This window comes from Falco peregrinus, chromosome 7 (assembly GCF_023634155.1).
Source record: "Falco peregrinus isolate bFalPer1 chromosome 7, bFalPer1.pri, whole genome shotgun sequence".
In the NCBI taxonomy this organism is placed as follows: Eukaryota; Metazoa; Chordata; class Aves; order Falconiformes; family Falconidae; genus Falco; species Falco peregrinus.
In genome coordinates, this window is record NC_073727.1 from 42,231,053 (window position 1) to 42,245,136 (window position 14,084).

At 40.9% G+C, this 14,084-nt stretch overlaps 1 protein-coding gene across 1 annotated transcript in view; it reads left to right on the forward strand.

Annotated features, from left to right (window-relative positions):
• Positions 1-14,084, forward strand: part of EZR (ezrin) — a 36,033-nt gene that overhangs the window by 6,000 nt on the left and 15,949 nt on the right. Inside the window, exon 2 of the mRNA XM_055809970.1 lies at positions 12,168-12,251. Coding sequence (XP_055665945.1) covers positions 12,168-12,251 — 84 coding nt within the window. The remainder of the gene's footprint in view (positions 1-12,167; positions 12,252-14,084) is intronic.

Consider the following 14,084-nt stretch of genomic DNA (forward strand, 5'->3'; position numbering starts at 1 on the left):
AGTGGGGAAAAATCACCTGCCTTCTCTGCATCCGCTCTCATCTTTGAGAGCGCATGAGTAGCAGCCATGTGCTCAGCTGGGACTGATGAGCACCTGATACTATCAGCTCTCAATTAAAGTAAAAATCCAAAGTCTAAGAATTAACATGCAGGATTCATCTTCTAATTGACTAAGCTAGAGAAATTGTTGCCTGATGACCAAAGACTTGTATTTGGCTACTTACTGTGTAGGCTCAACGGAAGAGGTGCTGACACCCCTACAGTAAGTCTGTAGCCGCCTGCTAGCTTTGGGAAGGGAGTGTGGAATTGCCCTTTTTGAGAGAGGGTTATTGTGCTCTTGCTTCTCCCTCCCAGTTTCATGAACAGCTCTAGCTGTTTTGTAAAATGCAGAGGCATCACTATCACCATCTCTTCCTGTCTTGATTTTACATGAAATTATCTGTATTTGCTGTGATTATTACAGCCTCTGTGTGTGTAATGTGTGTGAGAGGCTTCTCTGGGGATGAGTCAATAGGCATCCAGTTGATGAATCCTGAACACACTTATGAAATGGGTGTAGAGATGCTCAGTTCTGCCAAGAGACCACCATTCTGCAGATGCATAGAGCAGATCTGAGCTGCCTGCTGCCTGAAGAAGTAGAGATTAAAGAATCTCACATTTATACTGGGGTGCCTGAATTTAACCAGTGTAGCCCGGTAGAGGACTTAAAAGTCTGTATGGTAAGATCTGGGCTTCAGAGCTCTTTGTGGGAGCTAAAGTTACTCTTAACATCTTGCCGAGTACACTTTAATTAAGCAAGCTAAGCTTTCACAACCTTTTGTCTTTGTAGATATAAGTGATCATAGAAAGTTCCTGGTGTACAAAGTATGTGGTGTGAATTAGAGGGTGGCTTTGCGTAATTGATATTTAGTGATCTCGCTGTAGGAGAGAATAGCTTTTGCCTTTAAAAACTGATGCAGCTGTGCAAGGAAACTTTTGAAAGTTACTTTTTCTGCCCGCACTATTCTCTGGGTACGCTTTGGGAATCACTGGTGCATATTTGTTTGCCATCACACTTCTGTAGTGAAGGGCCTGTGAAGAGTTTCATCTCAGAAGCCCTCAAGCTGTTTGAGGGGTCAGGAAGTGGTATTTTGCTGATCCTTCCAATCACTTTCCCTGTGTGATCTATAGCTTCTCAAGAGCAATCTCTTTGTGCTTAGGTGACATTCCAGGACTTGCAATGACCTACCTTTATCAGGGAGCAAATAGTACCTGTTTTGTACTGTTTGAAGTACCTTGTTGGGAAGTGTAAGCATTGTAATGTATAGGATGTAAATCAGGTTATCAAGCTATCAGAGGTGATCACATCACATAATCCCACTCATAAATTTCGCAAATACCATGTGGTACGTTCCACCAAAGTCCATGAGGTAAAATGAAAGACGCTGATTATGGAACAGGTAAAACAGAAGGGTAGGGTATTGAATCGATAAATCCCTCTTTGACAAATGGATTCTTATCTAGAATGCAGAATGAATGTACATCGTTACCAGGTCTTGTGTGACTTGCTAAACTGCTATTTCTTGTTAAGTAAATGGGGTTCATGTCCCTTCTGCACTTAGACTTCTGTAAGAGCATGGCTGGCCTTGTAGGTGAGGCAGAAAGCCCCTGTAGCCTGATAGTATACCCCTGATGTTGGCCAAAAGCTGATGCCTGAGGAAGAGTATTTCAAAGATACACATCATTGCTTTCCTCTGAGCTGCTGCAGAGGTTTTGGAGGCTGGAAGTTCCTATATAATGAGTTACTAAATGGATTTCTGTGAACTTGTCCGGTTTCCCCTTGAAGCCATGTGAATTCCAGCATCCACAGTATGCTTTAACAAAGGCTGTCCTAGATAACCTTCACACTGTTTGGAAAGTTATCTAAAAAACTCCTTGCTACAACACTATTTAAAAAGCCTTTTTCTTGTTCAGAGTGGTGATGCCCTGTAGTTATACTATTGATAGAGCAATGAACATGTGGTCTTTGTCCACCCTGTTCATGTAACTCATTAATTTATGTGCTCTTATATCCTAGCCTCAGTTAATTTTCTTGCAAACTGAGAAGTCCTAACTCGCTTAGTTGATCCTTGCATGGAAATTATTCCATGCCTTTGAACATCCTTGAGCTTTTTCCAGTTTGCATCTGATGAAAATACTGCTTTGTGTCCTATAACATCTCCATCTAGGAAGAGCATGGTTGTTGAGAACATTTCTCCAACAGCTGGTTCTTGGTCCCCTTAAACTCTCAGGGCATAATCCTGTGAGATTAAATAATAATTTAGGTCTCTGAGAGAAGCCTTTTCAAAGCTACTAATCTGGCTTGCCTGCCAATTGACTACCTGGAGTTCCAGCTAGACATCTCATTTTCTTTGAGCTATTGGCCTAAAACACCAGTCACAGAAACTGTAGAAACTTGGCTGTACAAACTGAAACGCAAACTCTGCTGTCACTTGAAGTGACGGAAGCCTACTGTTTCTCTAGCAAGTAATTGGGAAACAAGTATCTGAAGAGGCTTTTTGGCTTGGAAAGAACCCCAATTCAAGAGTAGTTCTACACAGTGGAAATAATAATGTCCTGTTTAAAGTATCTTTCCCCAGCATTGATTCTCCAGTGTGGAAGAAACACAATCTACTCCCTACAGAAACAAGCAGCCCAAAAAAGGCTACTTTCCTCTAAACAATTTGTTTACAGTCACAGGCTCTCCCTGCATTCACACAGCCCACTCTGCTCCAATATAATGTGCTGGTTGTCCACCCCTGAAGAACAACCATCGTACCTTGTGCTAGTACTGTTCATGCAGGGACTACTGAAGGTGTTGAGAGCTGTACACTGACAGGCTGTGTGGCTGCTGGGTCTCCAGGTGAGTATCTGTCAGACTTCTGACTCTTCGGAATGGCTCTGGGTTTTCCATGCATGTCGTTAGAACCTATGCCTCTGCGTAAGTTTTGGAATAAAAGGCACCAGTATTGGTGTAGAATCTGCCTTGGATTCAGGGGAAGCTCTGAGGCTATTACAGCTTTTATTTAGATTATTCATGCCTTCAGACCTCTTCACTGTTTGTTGCGACTTGGTAGTGTGGAGTTTGACTTTTGCGTAAATTGTTGTGTGCCTGTCACTTCCAAATGAAAAAGCCAAGCAGAGGTATGAAATTGTGCTTGTGTTCTGGATCAAGACTATGATGTACTCCGCATTTTTTTTAATTTTATTTTCCCTTACAAGAATCACAGAAGGATCATATTACTTTATGTAGCTGACTCATATAAATATTGGAGATGTTACATTGTTTACAAGATTCTTAAATCCTAATAAAACTTGACATCTTAAACCTCTGTTTTATCTACACTTGTCCCCATGTTGATGTTTTTGATGGAAGACCACGAAAGATGATCTGATTCACTTGGACTCTGAGTGACTTAGTGAGATAAAGCTTATTTAAGGATTGGTTGTGGGGCTTTTGTTTAAACTTCATGTGTAAAGCCTTAGTCTTGCAACTTAATTACGTTTAATTAGATGCAACAGCAGTCATGATAAAACAGTCTGTGCATGAAAGAGTTTGTTCCAGTGGCCTGTAGATTCCCTTTGTATTTATCCTTTAGGTACAAAGGACCTCTTGTTGCTGCTGCAGTCAGTGTTCCTAAATCCATCCTAACATCCACTGAGGGCAAATGGCTTGTCCAAGCAGCAGTGCCGCGCTGAGCCTGCTGTCACTGGTGTGTGTTCCTTCTGTAAAGAATAGGCTCTAGCTTGTACACAGACATTCCAACAATGCTAACAGAGTATTATACAGCATCAGAAAGTCTTAAAACTTAATGTATTTCAACAGAACACCATAAACCCTCCTTCTGCTTCTTAATGTTGTCTGTGTTCAGAGTAAGCCATTCTTGCATCCCTCACAGAAAGTGAGAGCAAATGTTTTGCATGAAGAACATATGGGCTTCCTAAATGCACAAGCGCTTTGTTTAAGGGCAATATCCTGGGGCCTTTCAGGCTCAAACTGCATTGCTTTATGTCTTGCCAGAACATTTAAAAAAAAAATTAAAATTTTAATAAGGCATCTGTGTCTCAATTTTTTTTACTTCTTCCTAACTCAAGACAGAATGATGTAGGTTGCTTGTTAAGGAAGAATTGGGGGAAACCTTGGTGGGTGAAGAAAGATTTTTCTCTGGGAAGAGTACTTGCTTGTTTTTACTGTTTCACTGAGCAAATAATGTTAACTGTATGGAGCTGACTAGAGGTGGTGGAAGGTGCTGGAAGTCTGGCTGAGACCTAGGCATTTGGGAACCGGGGCCATCGGAGGTGGTGTCATGTGAGCTTGCCACACCTGCATGGAATCTTCATGATCTTATGGCATGCAGGACGTTATTGCTTGACCTTAGGTAAAGAACTGGATTACAGCCATGGCTGCTTCTCAGCTTTTCATGCAGATGCCTGCTATGCAGTTATTATGTGCTGACAGAGGATATATCAGGCTTTGGTTAAGGAAACTGAGATAGGCAGGTAATTTAGTATATCATCTTCTTCTGCTCATCTAAACTAAAAAAGTTTAAACTTATGTGCTAGGATTATCTTCATGCTTAATTATAAGGAAGATTTTGTGCTATCTCATGAAGAAGAGTTAAGTGACGTGGCTGCAAAAGCAAGCTCAATAGGTTGGCTTTCTTATGATCTGTTTGTGTATGCTGGCAGGGAGGGAGGATTTTGTTCTGAAAAGTCAACCTGCTTTGCTAAAACTGGAATTTCTGGATGACTCCCCAGATATGGGTATTCAAGGTTTTCCTGACACATAAGCGCCCCCCCCCCCACCCCCTTCATCCAAAAGAGTCTAGCTTACAAATTTCACTTAAAAATTATTCTTGGCTTCCCCTCAAAGTACTCTTTTTTTTTTTTTCTTTTTTTCTTTTTTTTCTCTTCAGAAGATCTTCCTCTTAAGTTGTTATAAGGCTTTTTCACCTTACACAAGAGCAGCAAATACGTGGGATCCTATTGCCTTGAGTAAACTTAGTGTAAAGTTAAGAAATTAAAGTTAAGTATAGCTGATACAGTTATTGCTCCTTAAATACATAAGAATACTACAAAAAAAAATATGGTTGTACAAGCTGTTGCATTAAAGTTGACTAGTAGCTAAGGCTAACAACCAAGCTAGACAATTTTAAAGTAACTACTACCTTCTAGATTATATGCAACTGTATTTGCCCTCAATGGTATTTCCCCCTCTTCTGGGAAGGTGAGCAAGGTTTTAAGGAACAAAGACCAGACTACTCGACTCTAATTTCACCTGTTGCAAGTACAGCAATACTTAAGTGCTTCATGGATTCGGAGGAATTTCAGTGGAATGTGACTTAATGTTCCCATTTATTTGCAATGAGGAAGCAATGTTTAACACTAGATTTGAAATGGAATGTGTCCTTCCATTTGCAGTTTGGTCTTTTTGATTTAACATGGTATGCTGAGAAACTGGGTCGGTTAAATGGGTGCAATGAGCTTGCCTTGTCAGTCAAGTGGATGCCAGTGAGACCATCCCCTACTCGTGTTTTGTGAACTGATGAGGCTGTTTTCTCCCTTGTCGGCAAACTGTGTGCTCTTCAGTCTGGAAGGGAACGCTCAGGACTGTTTTGCTGTGCTGCCACTGCCTTCTCTGAAATGCTAGGTGTGTTGGGCAGGTAGCACAGAAATGATTCTGGCATGGGAGCAGAGTAGGAGCATGTGAAAGGCTTTCTTCAGTGTTGTGCTGTACATCTCTCTCGCACTCTCATGAGAATCAGATTCTCCTTCCCATAGAAAAGAAATTGCAGGTTTGTCATTTGCCTTCTCGTCTTAGTTCATGGAGACCCTTTAAATCATAAAAATGTAGCACTGGGGAGGACTTGAACCTATGCTGTCTGAAGGCTGTGTGGAAGTAGTTACATATTGCTGGAGTGGATGATATCAGGGCACTTATTTTGCAGGCTGGGTAACAGGAAAAGAAAGTAAGAGGGCTTTTTGGTATTTTTCGCCTTGTGGGTTTAAAAGTTGCTGTCTTCTCTATAGATACATCATGTTTCAGACAACTGTGTTTGGAAGAGATCAGTGCCATGCTAACAAATCAACTCCAGTTTGAAACAAAAATACCCCGAAACCCCCACAACCAACCCAAAACCACCTGACCTGCAGAGTAGTGCAGACTTTCCTGGAATATCTTGCTCCCTTCCAAAAGAGGCATTCAGATCTGGGTGACAGCATTCCAACCAGCAAGTCGTCAGGGAAGCAGAACAGAACAGTCGCCTGTAATGCTTCTGGTGACACATACACACAAGAATGTAATTTTTCCTTCTATGCAATAGCATCATACCAGGAAATGGGGTGTTTTTCTGGGGATTGTAATAGACCACATCCTTGTCTTCAGTCATGCTGCAAGCCATTGTTTGCAGGCCTGTAATTTGTTCATCCCTTCACCTGCCTCTTGTCTGTTCTGACCTCTCCAAGTTAACACCTGTAACTATTTCTCAGACCTACAGGTCAGAATGTGTTGCTACAGTAGTTCCAGCAAGATGAAGGTGCTGAGCCCAACTGGGAGGGAAGCCGTGCTTTGGCGGTCCTGCATCAGCAAATCAAATTTTTTTTATATAATTTGATATCATAAAATAAATTTGCTTGATATTCATGATATTGTGTCCTGCTTTGACAGAAGCTATGGAGAATTCAGATGCGCAACTTGTCATTCAGTTGTAATTTCACATGGCTCAAATTTTGTTGTATGCCTAGTCTGTCACATGGGGCCACATAAAATATGTTATTAGATGAGGTCTGATCCATCAGACAGGTTACTCAGTGAGAGAAGAAACAGAACTGGCTCTAAGTGCTGTGTTCTTGACATGTTGATGTTTTTAGGTACTGAAGAATAATATAAAAAATTGAACAAATATCTTTCCAGTTGTTTGTGCTACTTACCCTCCCAGAGTTATCCTCTCCTCTCCACGGTCTCTGAACTTAAGTTGACTTAAGTAACTTGTAGAGGACAGAGAAACGCAGACAGCAAGGTGTTAGCATGTCAGCTCTGAGCATTGGAGCCTGTAGGATTTTTTTCTTTAATCAGAGTTGAAAATTTTCCAAAAACAGTTACCAGGAGCTGGGACTACAGTTACTCCATCAGTTAGCACAATATCAATCTTTATTTTTGGGCCTGGAACCAATGAACACTAATGCATGGAAGAAGATGGAAGAACAGAGAGCAGTTTCAGTGCCTTTGTGATGCTGCTACATGAGTTTATTTTTCCTGTTACCGGATACCTAATCGCTACATGTGGCTATGAAGAGGCCTGATGCCTAAGGTTGAAATGAGATTGCTTCATCTGTGCAGATGCATCGCAACTCAGGGCAGAAGTCTTTTACTACAAGTACAATGGTAGCTGTTGCTTATTTGGTGAAGGATTAGACCTGCAGAAGTGAGGATGCAAGCTTAATACTACTGCTTGCTTAATAGTATTCTTGTTACCACTGCTTTCTCTTATTTGTTAAGATTGCCGTATTCCTTCAGCACAAGTATGTCCACGTGCTGTACGGTCAGTTTGCCTATTTGCAAGAAACCTTAATAGGCCTGCATGCTGTTTTTCATGGTATGTGTTGTGCAGGTACAGCACTTAAATGCTGTACGTGTACTAGCTACTTGCCTGAGATTTCCAGACATCCAGTGATGAAGAAAGAAGGCATGCCTATCTAGGTTTCTACACTATGATACTGCTAATTGCCACCACTTGGGAAGATACTTCGCTAACATTTGCACTTGTAAACCTGCTATTTAAGAGACTGGTCTTTATCCCTGCTTGGAAAGAGGAAGAAAATATTCCTGAGCATTGTCTGAGGTATTTAGAACTGCATAATTATAATGATATGCAACACATGAAATACTGGTTTGTCTTGTGTGTATGGGTAAAAGTTGGTATTTACTGTTCTTTATCTTATATATTCACTGGAAATAATTGTATGGTATTTAAATTTACTTGCACAACTTCATGGTTCTACTGAACTATATTATTATGCAGGTGGACTTAAGAGGTATTAGATTTCATGCATCAAGGTGCAAAATATCCGTGATGGCTTACTGTGTGTGTTGGCTGTGGGTTTTCTCCCTGTTCTGCCTTCCTTTTCCTTTTGAGTGTAGGATATTTTGCAGTGGAGCTGCAATATCAGGGCAGGGGAGGGGAGGGGTGGGGGATGGTTAACTTCAGAGATACCATGTTACCTGCAACTGGAGACAGATTCTTGACCAACAGGCTGTATAGCTCAAGAGAGACCTTAGGAGAAACTACCTACGTATGCATAGTGTCCAACACACCTGGAAATTGGGTGTTTGAGAGGAAGGAATTGAAGAGGCAATGTCATCTTGGATTCCTGTTTATGCCTTGGATCTTGCACGGAGGAGATGATGCCACTCAGCTGGTTGGCAGCATGTTTCCTCCATAAGAGGCAAAGTTTTCTGAATGTTTTTCAAATGGCATGTTAATTTGCCAAGTTAGATACTGTATAGTGCACGGTCTCTGAAAGGCTGCAGTGTTCCATAGATCAATCTACTGACTTAACATTAGAAGAGATGTTAAGTCTTTCATCTTACTTCCACTCTCTTGTCCCAGTTGGAAAAGTAGGTAACACGTTACAGTCTACCCTGAATGGTCTGATGTCATGGAATTAGTGTTCAGTCACCCAGTGTAGTAAGTTCTTTGGTTTCTGTAGTCTCTTACAATGCATAGAGATTTTTTTCCTTTTAATGCAAATGGTGTTGTCTTTTCAACAGCATGTTTTTTCCCTCTGGATCGAATCTGTTACCAATTTTATGCACCCTAAGACAAGAGAAGAGGAAAGTCCTTGTCTTCTGTAATGTTTTCGTACACACAAGCAAACCTTCTAAGGCCCTATTTGTCATTCATTTTGAGTATGTTAGTCTCAGACATAAAAGTGTAATCGTAAAGTGTTATGGCACTGGCCTGTTGAGAAGGAAGTTACATCTTACTGTCTAGGATTTTTAGCATGCTATGTGTATTTAAAAACCCTTTTTTCATGTATAACAGCCATGTGTTCCTCTCCACCTCCATGCACCTGTGCTATGAAACAATTAAAAACTGGTTTCTTTTTGGTTATAGCTTCAGTTTTGTCTTGGGGAACTGCCAGGGTTTGATGGGGATCTTACAAATGACCTGCCTTGCCTACACAGGGTAAGCAGGACTTCACTTGTGAAAGTTGTCTTAACTGTGTCTTGCTTTTTTTGTTGCTGATACAAATTAGTCTGAGTTGTTCCCTGGTTTTCTCCCCAACAATATCTTGACTCTGTTAGCACCCTTGGGTGTTTTGACTTAATCATCTTGGTGCCATGGGGAGTTTCATGTGGTCTGAGCTGAATGCCAAACTGGTTGTGTCTCAGTCTAAAAGATGTCAAGGTTTCTTCAGACTGTCTAAACCAGGGTTTCAAGTGGGTTAAGCTCTGTTTGCCTGTTTCACTACCAGCTTCTCTGTAGGGCATCTGTTTAGAAACACTGTTAAAACCATTATATTCTTGATTTCAAGGCTAAGGTTTGGAGGTGAGAAGTAAGAAGACTTAATATGGCATGAAAGAGACTCAAAGGGTTTTGCCAGGCAGTCATCAACTCATTGAAGTGACATTGCTTGAGGCCCTGTCTCTTCTTGCTGCCCTTGTCGTGCGGCTAGCAGCTTGTCTGAGGGCACACCAGGGAGTTCCTCTTTATCCTGCTGGTTGTTCAGCCCTTTAAGAACACAGAAATTAACCTTTACCGTATGCCCCAAGTGTCCTTGAAAGCTTTTTGGATAACCAAGTAGTCATGTGCCTACATGCTTATGGCTTTAAATGGTTGAAGTGGAAAGCAGATTACTTCAAATTTTAGTCTTAATACCAAAGTAATTCTTAAAAGATATAGCAGGTAGATGATTTTAGCACTAAATAGCTCACTATGTAGCTGATCCTTTGGGAAAGGGACTGTATCCAGAAGGGTCTTTTAGGTTTGAAATAATACAGAGTATCCCCCTAGACTAGGGAGTTCACCTCTTTTTACTAGCAGATAACCACTAAGGAGGTAGAGCGCAAGACAGAGGTACTGACACCAGCTGGAATTCTCTGCTCAGCCAACATCCTGCAGGTTTTCTGGGAAGGAGTGGGAAGCACATCCACTCAAGTTCTCCAGTGTGTAAAGCGATACTTGTTTTACACCCATTGCAGCGTTTCAGCCAGAAGTACAGTAACTTCCACAATACAGAACTGTGGATTATGAGCATATGTTTTCTTGAAGGGGGTAGAAAGGGATTAGAATATGATTAAGGATTTATTGTTAAGAGAGGGATTAAGCAACAGGAGCTTTTTAAGGTCACATCTCTGAATTGGAGCCTTGCTGTTCCTGAGAATTTGGTATCTGAACTTCCTCTCCCTTCCTACGCTGGAAATGGTGTTTGGGAAACTTTTGATTCTTAAGGCACAGGAAGAAAGCCTTAAGCATACTTCCATGCTCCGTTACGGATCTCAGATGCTACAGTTGGGAAAAGGAGCTCTTGGAAAACCTTTAGTGCTTGTTCTTTCTTGTTGCTTTTAGAGGATTTTTTAAAAAAAAAAATCCTGATTTAAAGGACTGTGTTTTAAAAGTACAGCTTGTAAGTGACAGGGCATCTAAGCATCATCTTCTCTGGTTCAGTTCTGGGGTTCCATGACTTGGAAACTGCCTTCAGTTATCTTCCTATAGGAGGGTACTCTAGCATCTGGGAGAGAGCAGAAAGAAACAGCTCTATAAAGGCTAAAAGGCACTTGATGCTTTCATGTCTCGCTAAAAAAGGAATGCAAACTGTTCTAATATGTTTGACTAAAACTAGCTGAGGCAACTTGTTCTATTCACAGTTTTGTGTTAACTGTAACATTGATTTACCTGACATTTCTCCTAGAGTTTAAATATACATAATTAAGTATCTGGAAACTACTGCAGTGTCAAGGCTTTGTAGTGAGTGATTCTATTCCTCTTCTGCCCCTTCCTCTCATTTCTTAAAGTGTGTGCCTCTGCACTGGGCACCAGTGCTGCAGCTGTAACAGGCTCTCCTGATCTGTTAGCTCTGGCTTTCTGTAATGTGAAAAATGTTGGGAAATTGTCGTGGAATCTTATGTGCCTGTAGCTTACCTGCTGTCTAGCTTTGTGCTTACATGTCCACCTTTTTCTCTCTTTCCTTTAAAATACCAAGCTACAAATTTGTTAGTAGAACTATACTACACAATCATCCCAGTTTTGTTTTTTTGTTTGTTTTAAATTTGTTTTTTGGTGGTTGGGGTTTTTTTTGAGACTTAGTATAATACTGCAAGCAATAGTCTCCTGTAGTTGGAACAGTTGGAGATAATCCTTCCTGATTTGCCATTTTGCTGGTCCTTATGCTATTCCCTGCAAGCTTAGTTGCTCATTTTGTCTCCTGATTAACTGCTAATAGACTTTTTCTTGTCATTAAACACTCTTGCCTTCTGTATACAATAGTAACCTCTGCCTTGCAATCTACTGCCATTGCAGCAAATCTGGTTATGTTGTTTCTTCACCAACAGCAATAGCTTAGTGAACTCTTGCCCTGTAGTATCATTCAGTACCCTTAACTGCTGTTTTTATGTGTTGAGTAGATTTTTGAGGGAAAGAATGAATGTTTATCGGGTTAATGCTTCATAAGAATAATCTGCAGCCTTTTGCCTTTAAAACCTCAGATTAATTCCAGCTCTAATATAAATGGAAGTTAATTTATAAGTCTTAAATTTAATTTAGTCATTAGGGCCTCTCGTAATCCAAGGAATGGCCTGCAGGCAAGCATGCCGTGCACTCACAGGAACCCTTATTCTAGGGGAGTTTAGGCCTGGAAATGGTCAATTCTAAAATGGTCAACTTGTAACTTGTATAACTAGAAGCTCAGTCCAGTCCTGTGTTGAGTGGGAAAACCTGCAGGACAATCTGGATAAGATAGCAAATTCAGTGCCCCAATTAAGTTTGCTGGTGTGATAATACAAATCTAATTGGGGCTTAAGTGTGTATATTACAGAGGTTACGGTAGTGCATCAAAGCGTGAAGACTGTATTGTACACAAAGTACTGTGTTAACACTGAGAAACAGCTTTCAATACATCTTAAACAATGCTTTTTGTTTTTCTCCTTAGATCAATGTTCGAGTTGTTACTATGGATGCAGAACTGGAGTTTGCCATCCAGCCAAACACTACAGGCAAACAGCTGTTTGATCAGGTCAGTGAAGGGTTGGTATGGGCTCTTGTTGTTCAAGCTTGGGGTACATCTCACACTATAATGTTTTCTTAAGTCTAGATTCCAAACCTACCTCTCTCTTTTCTCTCCACCTTCCAATCAAAGGGCTCTAGTCTGAACTAAGATCTCTAAATTCCATCACAGTAAAAGAAAAAAGCAAAAATTCTTGCAGGTATGTTATTTTCCTGTGAAACCTGCCTTCCTAGCAATGTTGGGTGATTTAAGGGATCCAAAATTTTTCGACAGCATAGGTAGCATGTAAAAATGCACTTCGTGCTTTGAAATGCAGCTTAGCTCTTATTTCTTTCTTAAATTCCAAAGTTGCAATGTTGTCCCTGTGCATAAAACCCTTCAGAATGAGGTCTTGAGGTGACTGACAAAAGTGTAGGCATAGCCGTGTGCATTCAGAAGCTGGGTTGGAGGTAGCCATTTGCCACAGGTGTTCAAATTTGCCAGACTACTGGGAAACCAGAGGAGTTTGTGATCTCCATGCAGCAGCTACAGCAGTGTACCTTGTGAGAAGTCCCTGTGCAGCAGGATGGAGCAGAGACTTGTACAGCTTTCCTCTGGGGGTTCCCAGGGAAGTGACGGGCATGAGAAGCCAACGCTTTTGTCCCTTGCTGTTACTCTTTCTGCTACTGCATTAACAATGCACAGGTCTGTTTGGAGATGGACCTACAAAGGTCAGATAAAGACAACTAAAATAAACAGAGAGCACTTTGTAAAGCTTTTTTATTGTTTTCTGAAGTAGCTTGCTCTTACAAAACTGAAGCAAGGCCTAGATTTGAGCAGAAAAAAATACTGTTCTGGAATTTAAAAAAAAAACAAACAACTAAGAATTGACTTCAGTTACAAGTACTAAGCTGTTCATGAAGTGTTACAGCAATCCTTTTGCACTTCTCCCCTTGTCCACTGCTGGCCTTGATAGCAAAGGGTCATTTAGCTCAGGTAGGCAGAATTGGCTAAGCAATGTCCATTCCTTCGAAGTTTTTGTTGGCACAATCTCTTGTTTCAGTGAGTTAGCTAGAACTTGCTAGGCCTTATGGCAGCTGTGCAGTGAGAAGTACTTTTCCAAAAAACACCAAACAAACCAACCCCCCCACCCCCCCCCCCCAAAACCCCAAACGCCAACAAACAAACAAAAAAATTATTAGTGAGTTCTTGGAGGGAATGAAAGGAGGAAATCAAATTATAATCGCTGCAGAACTTCACAGTACAAAATAGAGTACTACAAATTGTGTTGAGTATTAAATTGGATTCCTTTTGGTTATTACTGATGTGGGATAAACATTGAGTACTTGTTGAGTGGAACTTTGGTGAAGTGCATGCAAAACCTGCATTTTTATGGAACCACCATTTGGTGTTTGACCTTTCATTCACTACTGATTACCCTTGCATCGGGATGACTTTTTCCTCAGCCCCTTCCATGTTAACCCAAAAGAGAGAACTCTGGTTTTGTGTCTAAGAGTACAAAAATCCACATCCCAGTTTTTTAAAAGCAGTGCCTTAGACCAGACAGTACGAATATGTCCTTTCCTATGTTCCTTATGGCAAGGATTCAATGAGGACTTTTTTGTCCTCCATGTATTCCCTAACATTTACATCTGTTAAGAGTTAGGGTCATCTGTCTGGCAGAAGAAACTACTTTCTTGACCTCCAGCAGAGAAGCACAAAATCCTGAGAACATGGAAAATGGCAGGATGCTTCAGGTCCAAGATAATTCTAGCTTGCTGTCTAGGTAGTTCTAGATTTCTGAAGACTTTTGTTGCAGCACTTATTGCACAGTTGGAATAAATTATCACCTCATGAAGATTT